General features: G+C 49.0%; 1 protein-coding gene across 1 annotated transcript in view; it reads right to left on the bottom strand.

The window, feature by feature from the left end:
* LOC135914037 (neural cell adhesion molecule 1-like) overlaps nucleotides 1-20,796 on the bottom strand; it is a 441,070-nt gene extending 420,274 nt beyond the window's left edge. Inside the window, exon 1 of the mRNA XM_065446761.2 lies at nucleotides 20,451-20,796. Within this exon, the coding sequence (XP_065302833.1) occupies nucleotides 20,451-20,499 (49 nt within the window). The 5' untranslated portion in view covers nucleotides 20,500-20,796. The remainder of the gene's footprint in view (nucleotides 1-20,450) is intronic.
* Between the last annotated feature and the right edge of the window lie 4,970 nt (nucleotides 20,797-25,766).

Below are 25,766 nucleotides of genomic sequence, written 5' to 3'. Positions count from 1 at the left end.
CGTTTTCACATCACCAACTCGCAGCTGCTCTGAAGATCAGTTTACGTACACAAAGGCAACCACGCTCTGTACACAGAGGCAACCGCACGGGGTGCCGTTCCGGGAAACTATCGTTGCCGATCGAGCGTCGCTCATTGTTCCGAGCCACTCCGAACCGTGAGAAGCACAAAAATACGTCGTCCCCACGGCAGCTTGACCAGGCGTGTCAAATCAGCTCCGCGTTGGGGAACTGTGGAATCATTGTCCACACACCGAACTCGTCCCGTCACAATGTCGATGGGGCTGGAGGAAGGAAGCGGGTTCCAGCGCAAAGGCCGCTTCTTTGAACGCCTCCCAGCTGCAGCGACGGAGAGGGAGAGGTGCGCGTCTTGCACCCCTTGTCGTAATCGGGTGGCAAGGTGGCAATCTTGTTGCGCAACTCGCCATTCTTGACACTGTGTGACTCAGGATTGTACGGTGCGCTGCATCACAGTAGGAACGCCTTTGCGGGCTGCGTGACAGTGCCCACAGAAACAGTTTGTGTGTACGTGCGTGTATGTGTAGTTTCTTTTTTTTTAATCCTTCTCCCTCTCACCTATCGCTTCCCCTTTCCCCTCCCCCAGTACAGGGTAGCCAACCGGAGATAATCTCTGGTTAACCTCCCTGTCTTTCCTTTGCCCTTCTCTCTCTCTCTCTTCAGCCGCGGATGTACCGGCGAAAAAGAAACTACGCTCGAGGCGGAAGGACAACCCGAGCAGCTGTCGGTGCAGCTTTCCCTGACGACTTCTTCGACGCCGAGTCCCCGACAGCCACCTGTACCGACACCGTGCCCGTCACGAGGAGGTCACCCCGTCTGGTTTCGCATATCTTTTCCCGGTGTGACGACCTCGCCGTGTGTTCGTGTCACCGTCGTCGCGAACAGAGGCGCCGAGCAGGTGTCGCCGCCGTGGCTGGAATGTGGTGCGGCACGGGACTGAGTTTCGTGCTGCCCAATTAGGCAGGCTTAACCACGACCCGTTTCGCGGGTGCCGCTGCAGCCGCTCGCGCGCGCTTGATTGTCTCCTTTTTCGTGCACCCCCCCTTGTGTGAAATTGACTGCCGTATGTTAGTCGAGAGTCGGGGTCAGGCGCATGAATTGGATCACTTCGTAGCTGGTTTCTGATCGCGTCCACCCGTGGAGCTCGACAAAGAATGGCCGGAGGCAGATTTTAGTGGTCGATCTGGGCGCAGGCTCATGGCCAACAGCGGAAATTCAGAAAAGAGTTCTTGCGGCTTTAGAAAATTTCTTAGAAAGCACCAGTACCTTAGGTACATATTAAACGTTTAATGTCCTCTGAAAGGTCTATGTACGGTGTAAGTCTAAGCTTATTATGGTGTCAAATGTTTATGTAGTGTGTTATGTACCAGTACTCACGGTCTGTACATTCGTCTGTGAAATTGTGAGCTACTGTTCATCTTCTGTGGGTTCCTTGTCTCATGTACAGAACATTGTGTTAATGCTGACTGTGTAACCTTTTATATTTGTGCAACATATTGTTGCAGATTTTGTTAAGTTTTTCTTTCCCAAGAGACGAGAAGTAGCCGGTGGCACATAAACACAGGCTCTCCTATTACATCACGACAGTAAACTTAAAGATAATAAACCTCGAGCTGCGAGAACGCATAAGTGTTTTCTGAGCGGCTTTGTTTCACCGAACTATTATTACTACACGTGTTAAGGATAATCAGCCACCTTGTTGAGAAACATTAATGCTGCCTTGCCACTGACCATTGAGAGGATGGAATATGTGAGACGCCATTATTAAGCATTAGATTGTTAAACTAACTTGAATATGGCTCTAGGCATCTGCACAGGCGATCACTCTCCATGTTTAAGAGACGTTTAGTGACCGAACTGCAAAAAAAGAAAAAAGAGCTTACAAACCTCTTTTTTTCTTTTATTTAGTATATCTACGAAACTTCGGGTTCGGAACAACATGAACAAGTTTGGCTCAAGATGCACCAAAGGCACTTAGTATGCCCAATATGTCTTACCATTCGTATCAGAATCACTGCGTACAGTCGTAAGCCTCCATTGTCAGAAGGGTTTTGAACTAAGTTGCAACACATGTGGCATCAATGTTTCAGCCACCAGTCTTGTTTGATTCTTTAAATGTCGTGCCATATTGAAGTTATGCGATATTATGTTGCGAAATTATCCTCTCAATGCAGTCTACACGTACACTAGAGGTAGAATGCAGTCGCTCTGTTACTTCTTGTCTCGCGATTCTTGCATGATACGCACAACGCGCAACCTCGCCGAGACACGTAAGCAAGAACCGTAGACGTCAGCAGACAGCAAACCCCAGCGGGTTTGTTTACATAACCACGCTTACTCGGCGTTCGCCTCTTACCACGCCGTGACGGCTGCATCCTAAGTGGGCATTTCTGAGCAAATGTGTGGAACCGTCACTAGAGTTGCACCTAATCTATGCGGCAACTTGAGGCACCCATGAGAGAGCGAGAGAGTAAATGAGTCGAAGATGTTTGTCTGGCGGTTTGCTCAAGCTGAAAGCGATGACATATCAAATGATGTATATATACAAATTGTACGGCACACGCGGAAGATACACAAAAGCGCATGCGGATCCCGCTGTGGTTCTGTATAAGCTAAACAAACACCGACCACAGAGTGCTGCAACTCCACTTGCGGGGCAGACTGCTCATCCCACATAACTAGAGATTTCATAAACTCATTCTCATCGATGCCGTATATTTCTCTTAACGCGCCACGCTGGAGCGAACGTGCTCTGTTACTGCGTTGGCGAAGACTAAAAAGAATTGATCCAAAGCCGGTGATTTCACACCTCATTTATCCAAACATATGCAAGACAGATAAATGCAAGAATTGGTTCTAAAGCCACTCTGGAACATTTAACTATGGGAATGTAGGGGCATAAACAATAATGTAGATGCAACCCCTCGCGATCGCCTCCACGCGCCCTTGACGAACAACTCTGGCTGTCCAGCGGGCCGAGGAAGCCGCCAGGACTCGTGAACTGGCCGTCGATCACGTCACAGGACCTTTCAATAAAGTTCTTTGATTGACTCAATGAAGCGCGGGACAAGCGGCTACTCTAGTAAAATGAGTTACCGGCCGCTCACTTTGCGGTATTAACGCACGGTATACATTTCGAACTGACTAAAGACGTATTGAAACCGATGAAAGAAAATGGAACGACAACGCATGCAAGCTTCTCCGGAAAACAAAACCTGAAGCGCTCGCTAGTGAACAAACCACCGAAGTAAAAAGAAGAAAATAAAGGGACAACGGGCTTGGTCGCGTCTTTAAGGTAAGTTCTTACATGTTAAAAAAAGCTTTTGACACCCTGGTTACAAGACTGTTGTGCGAAACACGCTTGCAGTGCACGGGCAGAGCTGTGCGCGAAGGACTCTGCAAGCAGAACTGTATACAGCCAAGTTGCAGACAAAAGGAGGACGTGTGTACGGTAAAGCGAAAGCTGCCGCTCGCCCAAATATGCCTTTCGTCGGTGGACGACGATACGGTCTTGAAAAATGGATCCCGATCAAAAGGAACGACGCCGCCAAACGGCGTGTGTATGGCGTCGCTGCCGCCGAAAGCACCGCCGCCGCGTTCCGCCCCATTCCTTGGCGCGCAACGAAGAGAAACGCCGCGCACACGGGCACCCACCCACTCAAGGGTTCTCGAGAACGGGTTCAAAAGAGTCTCCTCGCACTTTTCTTTTTTATTTCTACGCTTTTCCATTTCTTTACGACGCCCTGAGGGTTGAAGCACTTCGAAGGAGCCGCGGTGCAACTCGGCTGGAAGAGCGTGCGATCAGAGTAAGAACGCCCGGTCGCAAGCCACATGAAAAGGATGCTTTAAAGTACGACGCCCATTTCGCTCGAATACTTTCTTTTTATCTTTATTATGACCGGAAGAATGACCGGAAAGAACGAAACCATGCTTATATTATACAAGGCTAATAACGAAAAAGTACTATTGAGAAAGCTCTGTAAGGAAAAAGTAAGGACGGACATGTATCGCGTCAATGCTTGTATGAATGGTTGCAATGAAATACCAATGCACGTAAGTGGGAAACAAGTGAAAGTATCGTTTCTTTCAGCGTCTCTTTCAGAGTCCGTTTTCGCACACCGGCTACGACTGCCTCCACTGGGACGCAAGAACACACGCACGCACTCGTTCAAATTTTTAGTCGGCCGCACACCTCAAGAGACCGACGGACGCCTCGAAGAACCTCGCCTAAAGACACACTAAGAGTTGGGGTCAGTCATGTAATAAGGGTTAGCTGGCCCATGCAGTCGTCTGACTCATCCTCGCTAAGGATGTTCTTTAAGGGAGGAACCTATTCTCATCGAGAACGATGAGTACTGTGTTTATTTGCAGTGTCTACATGAAGAGTGGAGAACGTTACATTTCATCGTTCTAGCATGATTAAAGTGAAGCACACCGAGGAGCCGAGAAGGGCTGCTTAAGACCCCATCTGTCCTTCCAAATCCCTAGGCCAGAGAAACTGCCTTCCAACCTTCGTCCAGTCGAAGCGTCCAAAGTTGTCGAAGGACCTGCGTTGAGGACGAGCGCTCACACACTCACTCCCGAACCTTTGTTTCACTGAATACACTGAAGGGAGAGGGGGCTTCGTAGGCAGGGTTTGTCACGCTTGACTCAAGCCGGCGCGTCTTGGTTCCTGGGATGACGCCGCAGTTGGCGGTTTGTCAAGCGACCGTGGCGGTTACCGGAGGCCATGCGGGAACGCCGTAGAACACCATATTCCAGGAGTTTTCTTGCTCCAAATGGTTCGTTAAGGCGACAGTGAACCACCTAACAATACTCGGCCCGCCAGACGTGTGTCGCCTTGTGGTATAGTCTGTCCGCGGGGGACGCGTTGTCAGCTTCACGAAGCCATTCGTCGCAGTGAGCTAGGAGAGGCTAGATCGAAGGTTTCTACCTCCGTTGCCGATCGTAAGAACACTGACGCGGCCCTGATAATAAACTAAATTTTATGGAGATAATACACACACTCACGCTTAGACTCCTAGAGAGGTTTTCAGGTTAGGTGACTTTGGTCTTAGCAGCATCGATTCGCAGCTCAGAAGTCGAATGAAAGGGGTTGAGTTGCAATACAATGTTTCACAAGGCGTGCTCGTAACTTGCAGATGCCGCAGAGCATTTATTCTAAATGAAGACCAATTTCCTCAAATGGAGACTACAACAAAGAAAGACCCGCTTTAAAAAGTACCATTATTGAGCAAAGGATTAAGGAGTGAAGTTTGGAACACAGCAGAGCCCGAAATACACAGTCTAGCAGGATAACCCAGAGGTTCAAGACTTCACATGTCACTACGTCTACAGCTGCAGAGCTCACTGCTCTCCGCAACGCGCTTCATGCGATAAATGCTGAAAGTCCTAGAAAATGGGCAGTCTTCTGCGATTCAAGGCCGGCCTTGCGATGTGTGCAGTCATTTCTCCGACATGGAACGCACGATCAGCTCACGTGCGAAATCGTGGAACTTGTCCATCGCTTAAGAGAAAAAGGCCATGATATCTCCTTTCAGTGGATACCAGGTCATTGCGGTATCATAGAAAATGATGACGCCGATAAGGCAGCTCGAACGTCAAACCAAGCAGACCGCTGGGTCCCCATTCCTCTCTCAAGGATGGACGCCGTGAGACAGGTTGGCATTCTAGCACGCACGATCTCCTTAGCAGAGTGGAAGATCGGACATACAAGGCGCACAAGACTGCACAGACTAAACGCGTCACTTCAACTCAGACCTCCGGCCGGTCTGCACCGACGTGAAGCATCTCTCCTGTGTCAATTATGGCTTGGAGTTGCCTTCACAAATGCCTACTCAGCACTAATTGGAATGTCTGATGGTCCTGCATATGATGTTTGCGGATGCGAGGAGAACATTGACCCCACTGTCCTCAATTTCAAGCACAAAGACAATATTTGTCCAACACATTGGGGAAATTAGATGATCGTCTTCTGAGTGAACAGACAGTACTAAAGCACCGTCCCGACCGATCATCGGCTCAGAAGGCAGTGAAGGCACTTTTGTGCTTTCTCAGAACTTCTAGTTTACGCGAACGGCTTTAACTCAAGTTCTCTCCGTACACGCATCTACACCTTCTCTCTCGATCCTTGTCCCTTCCCCCAGCGTAGGGTAGCCCACCAGACTATTGACTGGTTAACATCCCTGCCTTCCTATATTCCTCTCTCTCTCTCTCTCTCTCTCTCTCTCTAGCGGGATTTCACCTAGATGTTTGCAAGCAACACCGCTGGGCCACATTAACTAAACATAAGACAGTCGTGTCTATCGTCGCCATGGCCTGGCTTTCAAAGGCAAAGAACACACGCGTCCCAACAATTTGTATAAGATATTCTGGCAGCATGTTAACAGGGATTCACTGCCTTTGATATATTGCACTTAACTATCCGTTCACAAACTACATCACGAAGAGCTTCATAATTATGTGCAACGCTGACGGAGCGCGTAGGAGGACCGAGCAGAGGCGCCAGCCGCAGAACTTTGACGAGACCATCGTGCGTAAAGGTAATTGCGCTGCAGTATGCTACACACAATACACAGTGCGCTTCGCCCGTTGTTGCACACCGCCGTGCGGCACACCCAAGACGCAGGGCCACGTGAGACGAAAGAAAGGCCCGCCGGAGCCTGAACTCACTCACGACCGCTCATAACGTTACGAAACCCCCCGAGGCGACTCGAGTATACACACACACGCGCACGCAAGAAAGGCGCTGCCCGTAGAAGGCGTTGGGCGCGAAACGCACGCATGCATGCATTGCGGGCCGTCCCGGGTTCCGCCTGTTCGCTCAAGTGTAGGAAGACCACTGCCTATACGAGCGCAAAACGGGCATATGCGTCGAGGCACTAGATTATCCACGGTGCGGAATAAGGCACGCCTGAAGCAACGCTCCGAGAGCTGCGTTCGTGACCTACGCCTTTCGGCCGGACGGTCCCGGGAGGCTCCGTGTACATTTTCTTTTTTTATTCCCCGCGCGCCTCGTAATATACGCGCTTCCGCAAAACCGGACGCCCGACGCGGCGCGACCCGGACGGTCGTACCATCACTTCCGCCTCGACCCCGGCCGAAAAGAAGACGCGCACGCTGCCGATTACCCACCGAGACGGTATACACATTGTGCTAGAAACAAGAGAATATAAAAAAAATGAAAAATCAGCAAGATAGAGAAATGTCAAACAAGGATCTGGAAGGATGGGAGGCTAGGCAAAACGAAGAAACGACGCACAGCCATGAAATAGCACCTGCTCCGAGAACAGCGGGTAATTTGGTTCCGCGAAAGGGGATCTTGCGGGCGCCTTGCTCATTGGCCTGACGTAATCATCTTTGCGACGTATGTGGAGGCGGCAGCCGCGGCCCCACACGCGCGCACATACGCGTCCGCTGAGCCCCCCCCCCCCCCCCGCCCTTTCTCTACGATCCACCTCCACCTCACGTTTCTTAGAAAGCGGACTAAAGCCCGGTCCACATGCTGCTACTTTACGTTGCGTTTTTCGCAGCTACGATCTCCGCAAATGCGAACTTCGCATTACTGTTTCACATGCTCTGAGCGCGGCAGCTGCGATTTTCGCATCTGCAAGCACCTAGCGGATGACACTTATTCTTGGCGTCAGTCCGTTTCGGTAAGAACAAAGTAAAGAAATTTAAAAGATATTTTCGTTATTTGTGGTTGAGTATTACTTTATCAAAACAAAAATTAAGTAGGAAGGCCGCAGTGACGTGTCTGCGATCCACGTTGCGATTGGTTACCCGTCTTTGCCGCATGTGCGTTTTCGCAGAGAAGTTCAGCACTCCGAACAGCGAAAAATCGCACGCACGAAGGGTCCGACGGCCCATTGTCCGCAAATGCGAATTCGCAAGTGCGGAAACTTAGTCAAATCCGCGCCATGTGAAACGGGCTTAACCTCAGTTATAGGACAAAAAATGTATTTTGTCAGGAGAAAAATACATTTTGAAGACCCGCTCCATGCTTGAGACATCGCTCCCATTGGGCAAGGACGAGACGGGAAGCAAAAAAAAGGACAAGACAATGAACGACCTTTTGTGGATGTGCACTGCGAATGTAAACCTCTGAAAACCGTTAATGGATGTCGGAACCGTTTGAAACTAAGAAAAACCAGCCGAGACAAAGCATTGAAAGCTGCTGTAAGGTGTAGACAAGCGAAAAAGAAAAATTAAGTCGCACTTGCGTCCGAAAGGAACATCCATTGCGATAGCAAATTAGCAGACAGCTATACGAAGTGATGATAATTTTATCCCCCTTGTAAACTTGAAAGCATTTACTCATTAACTAAATTAACGAGCATGGTGTTGCCACGCGCACACAAGCAAACCTGACTACACAAGCGCGGCAGCAGCAGCGAGCGAACTGGCCTTCGTGCTGCCTCTCGCTTCAACGCGAACCAAGCGGCGAAAACAACGCACACGACGCTATCAGCGCTCGGCGGCCTCAGCCCCATCGCAGATCGCTTTCAATAGACAGTTTTAGTACTGCGTACGTAGCGTACGCAACGGCGTTACGTACGTAAGATCGCTGCGTTCTGCAAACTGCGCATGTGCAGAACGCAACACAAACGCTACGAGATGCGTACGCGGCCGCTGCGTACGCACGCATCCGATTCTTGCGTGCGTACGTAGGGAGCCTTGCGTGCTGCTCTCGTGGTTCTCGTTCGTGCGGGAGAGCGCGAGACAAGAGTTTCGAAAAATGGCGGTGTCGAAGGCGACCAGCGGAAGGCTGTTCTTTTCCGGGGCGTACGACTTGGCTTTGCTGCGCGAAGTAAACGCGCAGAACCCTTTCCAGGATCCTGCAAAGTGGGAATGTATAAACAAAAATATGAATTTTGCTTTTACGAAAGTCTTCAGCGTGCGCTGTTTGCGCGAAAGGCTCGACCTACTCTTGGCGCAGTTCATCGGAAATGACCGTGCCAGCCCCAGAAAGCAAGTGTTTGGTCTTTATTTTTCTCTATGTGATTCGTGCATTTCATCCGCATTAAAAGTAGAGTCTCTTAAAGGCCTAAATATAGTTCGACGAAGCGGGAACGCGCCCACACGTTACATCACGTTAGTCAGATCAACAGCGTCTAGTTTGGCCGACGGTTCGACGTACTGGTGGACACGGCCAATGCGCTCCGACGCGCCCGGCGTCTAACGCTCGCCCTCTTACGTACGTAGGCATTTCGCAGTACTAAAAGCCCCAACGCGACACGCGCTCCTACGTTCCGCAAAGCCCTTGCGTGCTGCGTACGTATCGTCATGACGCAGTACTAAAACTGTCTAATATGACGTCCGCGTGGCCGCGCCATACGCAGCTAAAGCAGAACGCCCCTCCCCTTCCCCCTTACGCCTTGCGCGCGACAGAAGACGGCACGCTTCCTCCCTGCTTCCCTCCCTGGCGCGCGCGAGATTCATTGTCGGCTCACACTTGCACGCTTCCATTCGAACATCCACCATACGGCGCGCGGCGACGGTGTTATTCCCCTCGGACTTCATACGGAACACCGTGGCGACGCCGAAGGCGAGGACGTCGGCAGAAGTGCGCCTGAGCGTCTATATAATTGCCATCGCAATAAAGCAAAAGAAAAAAAAAGGACGGGGTAGTAATAGAAGTGTCAGGAACGTACAAGAGAAACGAAGCTGCTCCGCTTATGTCCGCACCACAAAAGGTAGCCGTTCGAGTTTGGCGGGAGTGTTTCAGACGGTACAACAAAAACCTAACGCTACGAGGCTATCACAAGCGAGATTTTTTAGCCTTTACCAAAAACACAGAGGCCAGTCGAAGATCAGTGCAGCGGCAGTACCAGGTGTTTTACAAAGCAAGTTACCATAGCAAAGCGCCATCTGAACTCCAGAGAAGCCTATGCTTGCGAGACGAGGTTGCCCAAGACGAAAAGTCCAACACAAGCAACCTACGCAAAACGGGCACCACGAATATGGAAACGCAACGCCTTGGTGAACAGATCCGTAGAAACAGTCGGCGAGCAGTGGCCGTCTGAGGCTGGTGCCAGCGTGTACAATGCTCACGGAATGAAACGCGTCAATTTAGGGCTAAGTAATTCGCATACTTTCGTTTCCGCCGGCTGCAGTTCGTGTCATATAGACGTAATTCTGACGCGTACACCTGCATCGGAGTCCTCGTCACCTTTGGTGACCAAATTCCTAGCTACATGACATGATGCTTTCGCGTACTTTGTACAATGTAGGGTTCTACTAAATGCTCTGATGCTCTGTGTCCTATTTCATTCCGCGAGCACTGTACCTCGGACGCTCGCTCAGGTCACGTGAGACGCCGAAACCTCACGAGCTCAGATGGAAGTGTCACCGGAAATTACTTCGCAGAGGAGCAGCACTGCAACCACCGAACCGAACAAGGCGATGACTCGAGCGGTCACCGTTTGTTCCCGAAAACGAAATTCTTTTTCTATTCATTTACAAGAAGTAGCCGTGGGAAAGGAACATTATTTCATGGCCGGGAGACGAGACGCGCCGATTTATCTGCGCCGTTCCGTCGCCGCCGCACAGGTGAGCACCAATGCGCACCCCCCCCCCCCCCACCCCCACTTTGCGAGAAGCGACCGGCAGCAACAATCACGACGCTAGTCACGTTCGCCGGCCGAAGAGCAACTCGGCTTCTATATGTGCGTGTGACCCTCCCGATGGTCATTTCACCCAGCAAACGGGGGCCGGAGAAATCAAGAAGAGTACCTAAAAAAAAAGAAAGAAAGAAAGAAAGAAAGAAAGGAAAAGAAAGAAGGAAGGCTGTTCGTCGGCTGCCACTTTCTCCTTGATGGCTCGGCAGAACGCTTTCATCACGAACGGCCACACCTAGATCCGGGCTTGCATGGCAAAGGCGACGTGCTACGCTATATACAGTTGTGCGCTATCACTGCGTGCACTATACACCCGAACGACACGGACATCCGCGAAATAACATTGAGGTAAAGGTTGCTGGTAGATTCATTTCCCGGACCGATTCCCGTAGTAAAGACGTTTATATTTCAGCGCTGAAGTTTTCGTTAAGGGCGCAGGCAGAACCACCAACCACTTTTTTTCTCTTTGTCTCTCTACGGAAACGTGATGGATATTTTTCTGGGTTGGGCGTCCCGAGGCTCTGGGTGAGGGCGCCATTCAATTTGGTGAACTATATATACATATATACATATATACATATATATATATACACACACACACACCTCTGAGTTCGCATCATGATAGTGGGATGGGCTGCGAGATGTCCCCTCGACGTGTTTCGCGGGGCCAGTTTAGATGATCGCGCATGTTGCGCAAGAATGAACGACTACGAAAATTCATCGCGATACCTGATGACGCCCGCGGGTGTGCCTTAAGCCTCAATGAATATACACGTAGAGACTTTCCCGTGGCCGTGAGACCTATACGCATCTGTGTGCGCGAGCAGATGGACTTGAACGCGTAGCCCGGACCCACTCGATTTTGAATTTTTAGTAGCTGAGCCATTAGGCGGACGCGTGCACTAATCAGTTTATGCAACTGACAGCAAGTTGATGAACGTCGAGACATTGGAACTTGCACGAAGTTGTTCACTTTTGCCACTCGATAACGTATGTCCTTGAAGAAAAACGTTTTACCAGTAGGTCACCCAGTCCAAGTATAACATAATTCCTGTGAAGTGCTTCTCGAGAGGAGTAATTGTTAGCAGTGGCGTCTCCTTGTTTTCTTTTTTTTTTTGGCGCACAGGTACGGTTCATTCTACTTATTTATATTCAAATACTGTTGGCCGTCTTGGCCGTAACAGGATGGGTGCAGCAAGTTTGCACATATCGTAAAAAATGTAAACACCTTACAAACGTAAATAGGACACGAAGCAATGAATGTTGGAAATACAATGCATTAACCAACAAAACAAATAACCAAATACAAATACAATATTTTGGCTAAGAAATACGTGATTGTAACATTGTGACAGTGATATCGGAAGCAGCATAAAAGAAAGACTACACTATGCATTCTAGAATAGTGTGAAAACGTTTGCACGACACCACTAAGATTCAATTTCATAAAAGGTTTTTAACGCGTTCCTCAAAGCCTTTAATGCTACTCGACTGTAAAACAGACGCCGGCAAACTGTTCCATTCCTTAATCGTTCGCGGAAAAAATGAACAAGCGTACATGTCCAAATATGCTTTTGGAAGTGAGAACATGCAATGATTGCTTGACCTGACGTTTCTAGTCTGCCTGGGAGCAAGATAGGGTGTGATTTAAATATTGAAGTGGGCTTTTGATATAAAAAAAAAGTTAGGACTAGCCAACTTTCGCCGTTGAACCAGTGGAAGCAAATGAAGCAACCGAAGCATTTCAGAAACAGAGTCAGTACGACAACACGGGAACGAATGAACCTTGCGGATTTTCTCTGTATCTTCTCAATGCGGTTTATTAACCATGATTGAAACGGATCCCAAAAGACACTGGCATACTCTAACGTTGGTCTAAGTTAAATATGCAAGTAGCTTGACGGGTGTGGTTGCTGCCTTTAATTTTCGACGAAGAAACCATAACTTTTTTTTTTTTCCAACTTAACTCTTTCGAAGTTGTTGAACCTAGGTATTTTATCGTTCCAGCTTCAGTTAGAACTGTTGAATTCCTCTCATAATTACACTCAATAACAACATACTTTGTTGTGTTTGTAAGTCTGAGCATGACTGATTTGAATTCGCTAATTTTCATTTTACATTCTGCGGCCCCGGCTTCTACAGCTCGAAGGGCTGCGTACTACAGTGGTCACTGTACGAGTAGAGGAATGTAGTTTCATATACCCAAAAGTGGCATCGTTCGCTCGTTGACAATGATGATACGATTACTCCAGATATACTCACGCAACTGCCCACGTACACTCCTTCCTGCAAAACCACTGAAGGGATCCTAGCCAATCGTAGCTGTTTCAGCATGAATGACGATTGCGTGTTTATAAAGCACTGCTCCGCAGACATAGGGTTTCCTTTGAATACTAGAGGGAAGGGGAAGGAGACAAAGGGGAGGAAAGACAGGCAGGTTAGCCAGTGTAAGAACCAGCTGACTACCCTGTGCCGGGGAAAGGGAATAAAAGGAGAAAGAATAGGAAAAAAATGGAAACCAGAAAATTCACACAGTAGCGCGATCCTACGGGCTACAACATTCAAAGGCGGTCGCACAATGTGCATGTCCTTAAAAACTTCAGCAAGGCCCTTAAGGTTTTGAGTGCCGAAGCCCTCTGGACCAGTGTCCTAAAGCTTTTTCCTCTGTAAAACAGCGATTGTCCAGTTACTAGAGGGAACGGCGGCTCACGGATCGTTCAGCCACCATAGGAATGTTGTGGTAGTGCATGAATTTGTCTAATCTTTGTGCTTGGGGTTTTAGACTTTCTTGTTGCTTCATTTATTATGCTTTACCTGGGCCTAAACCGGCCTAAATTTTAAAAGAACTGATATTTTTTTTATAATGCAGATGGTAATAGTACTCTGCCACCAAGCATAATCGCTGCTAATTGCAGTGGTTTCACTTGTCCGTACGTTCGTGGCACATCGGTTTCAATATCGGGCTTCTGTGCTAGAGCTAGGTCAGGTGTTCTAATCCTGCCGTCAGAAAATTTCAGGAATGTTTATTGAAATATTTATAACGCAGTACTTTCTTAAAGATGATCACTTTACGAAGTCACGAAATCCAGAAGGACGAAGTTTAGGCAAATCAGTGTACTAACGATAACTCCCACGCTGGCTGAAGCGCACTGCTTGCAGCTCCAGGAGACGCAGTTTCCTCAACATTTTTTTTTTAACCTCTATGACGCCAGGTTCTACGGATTGCATGTTTCGAAATTTCTTCTACCAGGGTAATGCATAATGCGTAACGTTCATATCGCTTTCTAGAAACACAGCTGCTTTTCCATCGTAAAGGACGACCAATGACAAACAGTTAAGAACATAGGCCGCAACGGAACGGCGTACGTCACAGTGTACAGTCGGGGACAAAACAATAAGGGATCTACGAGCCGTGTGCCAAACTGCACTCTTGCGCCCTTTGACGTAGCTAGCACTCATTGGCGAGACGTGGCATTGCGCATGCGCGTGCTTCCACGCTCGCGTACGCCCATTTGTCGTCGGTGTGTGCAGTGCATTGCTACACGTCACACCGACCGAAACAGGCACAGCGCTCCTAGCGTAATATTCTGCAATCATCGCTATTCCGACAGCAGGCTGGCAAGAAATGGGCGTACACGAGCATGAAAGAACGTGCATGCGCAATACCACGTCTGGACAAACAGTTCTTGCTACGTTAAAGGGCGCAAGAATGCAGATTGGCACACCGCTCGTAGATCCCTTATGTTGTCGGTGCCTGCATACAAGCATGCGCACTCCCCCCAAGAAATGTATAGCCAACTTATATCTTACAATTTAACCAGCGGTATACCACCATAACGGCAACAGGATCTGCATACTCGTAAATCCAGAACTTTTAAACATAACTGCTTCTTCGGCTGCGGCCATTGTACACTCGGCACCAACTTCAAACGATGAATAAACTTCCCCTATGGCTATTCATGCGTACCAGAATTACAAGTATGGGGTAGCAGCGCTCTGTGGTACGCGACTTCAAGAAGGCCAGCAACAGTCTCGTATTGCCGAGGACAGCTAAAGAGCTGCACGCACATACGTACGCAAACGCAGAGCTAGAGAGGGAGACCATCGGGCTTTCTTTTCTCTCATATTTCCAACCAAGCTTCGAATCTCCACGCTCCACTACGCAACAAGGGAGAAAAAAAATAGGACAGAAAGAAAAATAAGAGCGCATAGCTGGAGAAGCCACGCCGGAGCTTAAAAGAAACAGAGACACAGATAAAGGCGCAGTGTAAGGAGATCGTCAGCGGAGATAAGAGCTCACGGCTGAACGAGGGAAGCTCCGACCAGAGGGGGCCCCGAGGCGACAGCGCGGGAAAAAAGAACTGCCTCGTCGAGAGCACGGCACCCCGCAATCATCCCTTCGCGTTCAAGGTTGGCCGCCGTGAGCGATGCGGCGCTATTAAGGAGCCGGGCCGCCGTGGATCGGCGCCCGCCCGCCGCTCGGACAGAGGGCACCCAGGGTCGCCCCGCTGTCGCTGCTGCAACTCCGAAGATGAACGCGGTTACGTACCGATAGGGAGGGCCACGGGACAAACAGCGAGACAATGCACAAAAGAGAAAGCCACGTTGCGAGTTCGGCGTCGCCCAGATTTACCCAGCACTTCCAAGACCGAGCTTAGTGCATCACGGCAGTTAAGCCTCGAAACAATCGCGGGCTACCTACGCCGCACGCCTAATGGCTGGGCCCAGCGATGGATTCGAGAAGTAAATGAAAAAACCCGGCGCACATTTGGCTGGTTCCACGTTGTCAGGGCAACCCTTGCTTGCTGAAAGCACACGGAGAGACGGGTGGAGGGAGACTGCTGGGGGAGTCCCAGCAGTGACTCCCCTGATAGAATTACAGGTTACAGGAGAAATCAAAGAAATAATTTTCGTGGCTAGCGACAACCATGTGTCACTGGCCGTCAAATCTAGGCAGCACTGCGGTCATCTGGCCCCTGAGTGGCCCCCAGAGACAACGGTACCGCTGCATAGAAGGCGAAATATCTAGCTAGGGAGCTTTCACCCCACACCTACGCCGCACGAGAGCCCGTGTGCGTATGAAGGTGAAGTGGCGACAAGGCAGTTCCAAGAAGGTGAATGCTGTCACCGCGTGCGATCCTTACTGCCTCACGCTAAAACCGGCGTGTTGGATCAGATTTAGGTTCTCGCTGGGAACTGAAGTTTGCTGCCTCGCAAAGATCCAAATTCTTGAAAATTACAAGGAAGCACTCCTCCCACACGATACATTTCTGTCTCAAATGGAGTACTATAGGCTTCAAAACGTTCAATTCCTTGTGGGACGAATCTGGGCCCAGAAACAAAAAAACAAGTGGCACTGGAAGCGCAACTAAAACGGCGAGCAGAGTCGGCGATCGTCAAAATCTGATCTGTGGGTCAGACGCGTCGACTATTTATACTTGACTCATCGAACGTTATCAATGTAGTAACAGGTACTCGCACATTCTCTAGAATGTACAACACTATTAACCTCGCGCATACAATCTGATCACAATATGTTCGGCGAGAACACAAACATATACGTAGAACGGCTATATGAATCTAGAATGTTCTCATACATGTAGGCGCGTCTTGCGCCGAGCGATGACGCTTAGCCTTTGTTAGTCCGTGAAGAGCGGTCACCGGTAAAATATGAGCAAAAACTCGGGTCACTGTATTCTACTTCAGGCGCAACCGCGCGAAGAGGAATGCGCAGAAACGGCGTCTAGATTGTAAACTCCTCGATTTCCAAGGTTAAATTTTTGTATCCTTTAACTAACGAAGAAATTTGACGTCGATGTAGTACCTGCCATCTGTTCTTCAAGCGAGGTGAAAAGCGCTGTCCCCCATTCATGAATTGCACCCCTGCTTCTCCTTTCCCATTTCTCGCACCGCACTCCGCCAGCCAGCGCTCGGGTGCCAGGCGCCAGCGGCCTTTCCAAGTGAAAGGGGGGAATGAGAGGATCGTGAAAAAGGGTGAATCAATAAGCATGGGTGCAAGTCGCTGGGACGTCTCGTTTAACTTCTGTAAGAGCGTGTGTGAAGACACGAAAGAAGTTTCCCATGGGAGCATGCAGACTTCACACATTTTCATGGCAGCACACGACAAAAAAAGGTTGGGGTAGGGGTGGGGGCTTACTAAAACTCCACAGGGAAGGCAAGAAGGTTTTTAATGGAAGTGACATGAATTCATTTACACTTGACCAAAAGTGTGTCATGCTACGATGAAAAAACACTTCCTTTAGTATCGTAAAACATTATTGAAAATTCTTTTACGGCCCTTTCCTGGTTGATTCTGATGGCACAAGGCTATTTTTTCTTGTTTTACTCTTTCCGTGATGCTTTGACTAAACACGAAGTGCGATTTGCAAAATTTCGTAAGTCGGGTTGCCTGCAAGGCTTCGTTATATTAAAAAAACTCGTTCACAGTTTCCGCCGGGAACGCTAAACAATCTAAGAAAAAGCAATGTAGCTGTCAAGTAGCTAGAATTGCCTTCGATCGCCTTTTTCTTTTTTTCGCGGTGGCAATCTCAAAACGTGGCGCCGTCTCTAAAGCATTACCTGCGCTAAAAAAAAAAAAGAGGCATACCTCTGTTCCTTTTCATGCTAAGACTTCTTTCTCCGCGCTTCCCTATTTTGAGCGGCCACGACAAACGACAACCGGCGGGGACGCGAAATCGTTGACGAGCATGAAACCCCGACAGCGTTCCCTTTGCCTCGTGAAAAAGCAGCGCAGAAGCTCGTCTGGAGACGAGAACATTTAGCATAAATCTTGTGCACCAACAGCCGAGTTCAAGGACTCTCCAAATCCTTCCTTGCAAATAATGCTTGCCATGCTCCGCGAGCTCGTAGCGTGAGACACGTGGCCGAAGTAAATGCGCAAACAAGTAGATAAAAACTGGCTGCCGACTTGTCAGTCACGCATGGCCTCCCCCCCCCCCCCCCCCGCTTAACTCTCGCATCCTTGTTAGGAGTTGACGGCAGAAGGGATCGGTTATGGTGGCCGTTGTGTGCACCGCGAAGTACTTCGATGGCTTTGTTGACGCCGTTCTTCCCTTTTACCATGCCACACCGAAGACCCCAGCTGAACCAACCGCGGAGGCAAAACGCAAGTTGTACCGAGGCTTCCAGAAAAGTCATTGCACTTGAGTGTGCGTACTTGTGGCTTATGTTTGTCTGATGACTCTTTGTTGGCTACGCAGGGAAAGCAAAGGCAAACGGCGTAGCAAGAGACAGCATCTGGTGTCCTGCTCAAGGGGGGCAGGCTGCGCGATCACCAGTGTGCCGGGCATCTGCTTTTAATTCGAAACGGGGTCAGTGGAAACTATTCCAGTGAAACGTCTTCACTATCTCGAACAGGCCCGTACTCCTCCATAAGACGATTCTGTGAGGATGCCACGGGGAGCACTGAACCCTGCCATCCAACTCATGCAAAATTTGCCGGAAAGGGATGCCAACGTTGGTCCATATTCACGCCATCTTCGACAGTAAGGCATGAAGTTAGGTTCGTTTTTTTTTTTATCGTGTGCGTAGTCTGTCTGATGCAATAGTACGTCCAGAAGGCGCAGCATTTGCTATATGACGAACATATTTCACAAGAAAATCGACTATACTTGCGAACCCTACTCCCGCCTTTTTATTTTTAATGGTATGCTTTGTAATAGGGCCTTTAAGAGTCATATAAATGAGGACATGGCGGAGGGCCACAGAACTCCACGTTTCGACGCAGCGACATTTTGCCTGCGGACCCGTTGCTCAGTTTATCGTGAGTTTTCAAAAGTGCGCCGCTCTGGCAAGAGACTACGCTAGCTTTAGGGAGCCATCGGTGGCTCGCTTCGCAGTGAAAAAGGTATAGCTGAAGCTCCAACGGTTAATGTTAAACAGATTGGATTGCGTGGTTCAATTTTCGGAAATTGCGCAGCGAGTATGGGACTCCGGGTCAATGTAGACCACCTGAGATTCTTTACCGAGCATCCAAAAGACAGCAAACGAGCGCGTTTTCCTTTTTTTTCCATTCCGCACCCACGTGGAATGCCGCCGCCGCTTCTGGGAATCAAACCAGCACCTCTCGCTCCGCAGAAGAACGCCGTACTCAATGATTGACCGCTGAAGATCAGTGCTCACCATCCCAGTTTGGGTGCGGATCCAGTGAATTATTTCACCCGCGGCAATTAACCGCGCATCTCGGTACGAGCGAGCAGATGAGTGATCGAATGCTTAATTGGTACCACTGACTCGTGGAAAGACAAGTCACACGGCGAGCTACATCACTGCCACGACGGAAGCCCGCAGTAGCAGTCATTGGACGTATAGCCCCCGATGCAAGCCCGAGCTTAACTTGGTAAAAACTTCACATTGGGTACACAGTGCAAACCATGTGCAAATAAACAAATGCACGGCTTAATGGCAACGATGACTGCAAAACCGGCAAGCAATAAAAGCGGATTGGCATTGAAATTTCGTCTTCATTCTGCGGCGAAACCGCCAACTAGGAGTACTGCCCAGATTCCGCCCCCTTCTTTGCCTCCTGCCACTTCTCGCTATCCCGGTTGGATTCTGGCGTATATTAGGAATTGCAACGCGTGTGAGAAAATCACCTTACATCACAAATAGTACGTCTGTTATAAATGAGAATCCATTTTGACTTGATCCATATGCGAGTTCAATTTATCAAAATGCATGGCTGCAAATTGATTCAGAGTCAGAACCACGAAGCTGTGACCCAAACCTTAATTCCGAGCTGGCTGACACAAACATGATTTATTAATTTAATTTCCGGTTACAGAACACTATTTCGAGAGAAGTTAAAGCTTCCATTGACGATACATATGCCATAATCCGACGCTTCATAAACAAGGGAATGTGGTAAAAAAATGGAGCACACTTCAGCGCGGAACGTTGACGTTGGGCGTAATGACGAAGCGAACATGCTAGGCTTATTGTGTTGTGTGAACAGGTATGGTGCGTGGTATTAAAACCCAAGTTGGATTCATGAAACCGCTCCCAACATGCAAAAATTTACTTGTGTTAATTTTTGTACTTGTTCATGAACTGTACCACTCCTGGCTTGGAAAGCGCCAAAGGGCTGCTGGTATATAGTGAAAAAAAAAATCCAATAGCACAATAAAATTCGGATGGAATATCAGCGCAATAGCAGAACAGATGTCTCCATTCAGTCAAAATATATTGTTCAATTTCTTTCAGCGGGAAGCGTTGGTGGCTAATCTTGTATCTGGTAACTATTTGTGTAGAGACAATCTCTGACGAGTTACAAGTAGAACCTACCGCTCAGACAGGTGTTCGGAAAGAAGTCTTGTGTAGTAAAATGCTGTCAACTCGTACGCTTCGAAAATGTTGGTAATGTCTACAGGAGTTATGCAGCTTTATAAATTGTGATACGTTGTTGAGATATTCGCAGCAGGCCGCACTGGCATTTCTCATTTGAAACAAGACACGCCCCTCGTGCGAGCGAACAACAGCACTATGTCCTTGTTCTAGTGCAGTTTGATAAAGAGGAGCGCGCGCAGATTTCCGAAGCGCCGCGCCACCCGCAACTTGGAAGTTCGTCGCGTATAAACCCAGCGCTCTTCCCGGACCACTCTACAGGTTACCGTCCCGACAGGAGAAGGACTGCCTAGCCTCCTCGGCGAAGAACCGGTGAGCCGCCGCTTCGAGTGGCCCGGCCGGCACCGCCTCATTCCGGCGCCTTTGAATAACCGCCTTCAATTTCGTAGCGCGCCGACACACGCGTTTCGACCGTTCCGGCTCGAATGAAAGTTACTCTTCGTCTGACTGACCTGTTACGACGAGCAGAAAGGCCACCAGGACGGTGTGAAGTAAATCCATAGTGCCGCAGTGGTGCTGTATGGGGGGGCAGTAATGGGAGTCTGGCGTGGGTCCGTCGGCGTTATTCCCAGGCAGTGGCGAGCATACACACGGAGCGCACACAAGTAGTATACGCACACACCAAGCACACACGCACGATCACGCGCGCGAACAAGGCAGGAGGATGGAGCACACGGGAGAGCGATCCGCAAGCCAGCCCACACACGGCAAACAGAGCGCTGCTCGCACGGTCCGGCACGATGCGCCTCCGTTTTCGTATGTTCCTGCGCGTGCCGCTCTGCCACTGCGTTGCCGGCCGGGAACCGGCCGCAGCGCCGTCCCGCCGGGGGCCTGCAGCCGCGTCACTTCCGCGCGCGTTCTGAGAAAGAGTGCGTTCTTTGTTGTTCTTCTTTCGCTTTGAATCCCGCCTAGACGCTACGCGTAAATTGCACTGGATTAACGGTAACGGGGTAATTTCTCAGCTTGCTTAGCGCAAGTGTAACAGTTACCGCTTCTTTGCCCATTGGAAGAGGTTTGACGAGGTGCGACAAACTTTGAATGCTCCGAGAGGCATCACGAAACATCGGCAGGGTGTCTCGTGCTATGCGAGCAAATTATACCAGTCTTTATTTCTCAAAGATGCGGACGATGCGGTAGTGTGCCAGCGAAACGAAATGTCAGTGCATGTTTCATTATAAATATGCAGAAATACGTCAGAACGATGCAGTGGTAGCCCGCGATACGTTTCACCGCAGTGCACAGGCAGCGCGGGACAACGCGTCCGCCGGTTTGCTGCCCCGCCACCTGGGAAGCGGTAGGAGAAGCCAAACCATGCACAAGAATGTGGCCTCTGAGACTGGCGGTACAGCGGCGAGCGTACTTGCGCTATTCCGGAGCGCATCCAGCGCTGAGATTTCGCGAAGCATTACTTTAAAAAAACACGAGTGCAAACCTACCAAAAAAATAGTTAATCGTGTAACCGCGTCCTATATTACGATATCTTATTATTGAGGGAGTATGGAGACAAATTTCTCGTTTTCATGATATTTATTTATTTATTCGTTGCCTAGATTTTGCCCGCGAACAGAAACTTCCGCGAACAGAAGTTGAATCACTGCATGCTCACGTGAACAGTTATATATTTGCAGAGTAGCAGTCTTGACATGATAGTTGGCCACGAGAATACATCATATCACCGCGTTTGTTATTCATATATTTATCCTGTTATCTTTGTTTTCCCCTTTCCCATTCCCCCGATGTAGGGTAGCCAACCGGACGTTATTCTGGTTAACCTCCCTGCCTTCTACTTTTCTCTTTCCTCCTCCTGCATAATTCCTTGCAGGGCTCGAAAATGTTTCTTCGTCTAGTGAAAGCGGGTAGGGCCATTTAACTGAAGTGACCAAAACCACGACACAGTTGCATTTACTAGAACGGTGCACACAAACGTGCCTATTAGATGTGCGTTACAGTAATGAAAAAATTGAGGCAGTGCCATGCGCGGGGAAAGGAAGCTAAAGTGTGGCGTTCGCATCCGATGTTCCAACGCGTTCGCTGTATTTCTTTCCTTTTTCTTTTACTCTGCAATCAGGATGTGAAGTAACGCCCATGCATGCGTCGGCGGGCACGTAAATTTGACGTCAGGAGATCGCAATAAAAACCGATTGGAATAGCTTTACGTTATAGGGCCTCTAGATTAGTGTAAGTGTGAGAGTATAAACATTCAGGCAACCAATTATTTCATCCAGTTTCTGTAACATATTCTATGATGGTCGTCTGCTAGCATACCCCTCCTCTGTTTCCCCATACAGCCATATATCTCACTTATCGCTGGCCGCAGAATCTGAGCTTTTACGAAGAAAAAACGACAGGCAGGACAGCCCAGGTAACGCGCTCATTCAAGATAACCCCAAAAAAGGTCGCAGTTTCGCTCGATGGGCAAAGCATCGATTACGATACCGAATTAGTAAAGAGCTATACGAAGTAAGGAAAGTAGTTTTATTGGCCGCGAAAATTTATAAATATTCACCTTCTAAGTAAACTAAGAAGCATGGTGTCGCGCACGCAGGCAAACATGAACAACTCACTTTATGGCCGCGGACAGTCGCTGTCACAACGCTGGAGCGAGGGAGACCGGCGGCAACAGTACGCGAATTGACCTTCGTGCTGCCTCTGGCTTCAACGCGAACTAAGCGGCCAAAATAAAACACAGCGCACACGAAGCTATGAACCCTCGGCGCACCTCGGCTCTGTACGATCATCGCAGATCACTTTCAAGGTATAGGCCGCGCGGCCGCGCCATATATACGCAGCAGCAGCCACCGGAGTAGAACGGCCCTCGGTGCCCTGCGCGCGACGGAAGACGCCGTGCTTCCTCCCCACTTTCCTTCCTTGCGTGGAGAACACAATTAGCCGCATAGCGAACTAGCCATGGATGTGGTTGATAATTGAGGAGGCTGTTCGACGCGGCGTCACTTTAATTCCGGCTGCAGGGTTCTACTTTAGTCTTTAGATTTGTCCTGTTGCAGCGTCCTGTTGCTCTCCTTTCCTCTTTCCTTTTTCCTCCCCTCCTGTGTTGCTGTCGCCTCCCTTCAGAAGAGTAGGCAGGCGTTGTGCCCCTTCCGGTGGCAGTTGCCAGCCTGCTCCTCGCTTTCCCTTTCCTAATACCTGTGTATATGTGTTCAAAACAAATAATAATAATAATAATTGCGCGAGCGAGATTGAGCCGCCATCGTCGGCTCACCCTCGCATGCGTTCACTCGCACACACGGCACATGGCGTGCGGCGACGATGTTATCGCCCTTGGTCTTTACATAGAACATCACGGTGACAGCGATGGCAGAAATGCGTCTGGAGTGCCTATATAGTTGAATAAAAAACGCTTGAAAAGCTTCTCGGGTGACTTGCCTACTCTGTCCATGGACGCCTGGATCGGAATGCACAACGGAATTCGTCGTTTTATTGTGATATCAATCGTGTTCATAATCCAGGCAAGTTTCAGTCATCTTCGTCTGCGCAGCGATGATGTTCCGTTGAAGCCCAAGTTCGATAACATCGCGGCCGCGCACTGTGTGCTGTAAGTGCGATGAAAGCGCGCGAGGATGAGCCTAGAAGCATGGTGGCTTGATCTCGCTCGCGCAAGGGAGGAATACAGGGAGGAAGCGCACCGTCTTCCATCGGGCGCAAGGCAGCAGGCGGCGTCCTACTTAGGCGGTGTCTGCGTATGGCGTGGCTAAGCGCTGCCGCACGGGCCTTATCTTAAGATCGATCTGCAATGGGGATAGAGTCTAGGCACTCTGAGGACTGGTGGTTTTATGTGCGCCGTGTTCTTGCCACATAGCTCGCGTTGAAGCGAGAGGCAGCACGAAGGGCGATTCACTCGCTACTGCTGCCGGTATTCTTCACGCCATCGTTTTGACAGCGACTGTCCGCGGCTTTGCAGTGAGATGCGTTCATGTTTGCCTGCATGCGCGACGCCATGCTTGTAGATTTAGTTAGTAAAATAATGTTCACAAATTTATACGACAGACGAAGCGATTATCCTTAATTCATATAGCTGTCTAATAATTTGCTAACACAATCGATGCTTCGCATTTCAGACGAAACTGTGCCATCCTTAAAGGAGTACTGACAGAAATGTTTAGTCCTCTTTTTTTTTATTGGATAGCTTCAACCCAGTAATTACATTATGGAGCATCAATTGCTCGAGAACACAGAAAATACATAATTACGTTACACTTCATTGCGATCAGTTCAAAATGCGCACCAACTGCAGTGTGGCTTCGTATGTCATCATTGTAATCACCTCTATCTAGTCTTCTGCAGGTACTGATGAAATCACCAGCAAACTGTTAAGACATACTTGGCACGCTTCCTCACTGTATCTATCATTACTGTTCGCAAAATCACTTTCCACAAGGATCATACCCAGCGATTAGAAGGTGGGAAAGGCCGTTCTGGTGTTCAAATCAGGTAACAACGAATCACCCTTTAATTACCATCCCATCTCGTTAACAAGTGTGCCATTCAAAATCATGGAAATTGTCACCTATAATGAATTTACGTCCCGCCATCAATTTATTTCGTTATAGTTTTGCATCCATTCATCCATCCATCCATCCTTAATTCTCAACTTGGATTCCATAAGAACTATAGTTAATAGTTAACCCTTTTTCATTAAATGACTACATTGCGTTTGAATGAAGCAATGGTTCAACCTAGAAAGTCTTGAGAACTTATTGGGCGCCAAAATGACCCAAATACTAGAAAAAAGAAATTGATGGCGTCACGCCTACGTGACGGCGCTGAGGTTCTGACGAGAAATTTAGAAAAAATGTTTGTTGCTCATTTTTTCAATTATTCGACAACGTTTTCTGCTATATTTTTACAGAATGTATAAAGTATGTTTTGAAATAATGCTTTACTATCATTGAATGGTTTCAAGCGGGTCGTATCAGAGAGAGTGAGAGATAAAATTAAATGAAAGACAGGGAGCTTAATCAGGACCCCAGCCCGGTTGTCTACCCTGTTCTGGGGGAAGGGGAAAGGAGAGTTAAATATTAAGAGGAGAAGAGCAAGTCCACTGTCGATATCGCCGACGCGGTAAAGTTTTCTGCTCTATATCCACTGATGGTCGCTCAATCCGGTAACTTTGAAATATCGCAGCAGTGCTTTTGTGGCCTTTTGTAGCTGTGATATGCGAGGCCACGGTCCCAAGATCTTGTTCAAGGTGAAGGGTTTGCTATCTGACTGATTTAGAGCTGTACGGAGGCCACGTCTTTCATTTTCAAAAGATGGACAGAAGCACAGTAGATGTTCTATAGTCTCCTCGACACCGCAGGCATTGCACTTGGCGCTATTAGCCATTCTAATCCAACTCTAATATTCAATGGCGAATGCGACGCCCAAGCGTAAGAGACACAGTATTGTTTCCTCATTTCGCGGAAGCCCAGGTAACAGCCGCAGTTGTATAGATAAGTCGAGGGTATGCAATCGATGCTGGGTCAATTCAGGTGTGTGCCACTTCTCCAATGTCATACGGTGCGCTAGCTAGCTTAAGTGTTGGGCTGAGTCAGTCCTGGTACAAAAACAAGGCTTGCTCCTTCGTGTGCTTTGCTAGCAGCTTCATCGACGAGGCTGTTGCCGGGAGTACCGCAATGACCCGGCAGCCATTGAAACACGACGCCGCGTCCTTTGGCGATGATATGATGGTGCGTTTCTGGTATCTACGACATGAGAGAGAGAGAGAGAGAGAGAGAGAGAGAGGAAGGAAAGGCAGGGAAGTTAACCAG

Source organism: Dermacentor albipictus, chromosome 4 (assembly GCF_038994185.2).
Source record: "Dermacentor albipictus isolate Rhodes 1998 colony chromosome 4, USDA_Dalb.pri_finalv2, whole genome shotgun sequence".
Lineage (NCBI taxonomy): Eukaryota > Metazoa > Arthropoda > Arachnida > Ixodida > Ixodidae > Dermacentor > Dermacentor albipictus.
The sequence above is the reverse complement of the archived record's forward strand: the minus strand, read 5'-3'. Positions and strand labels throughout refer to the sequence as shown.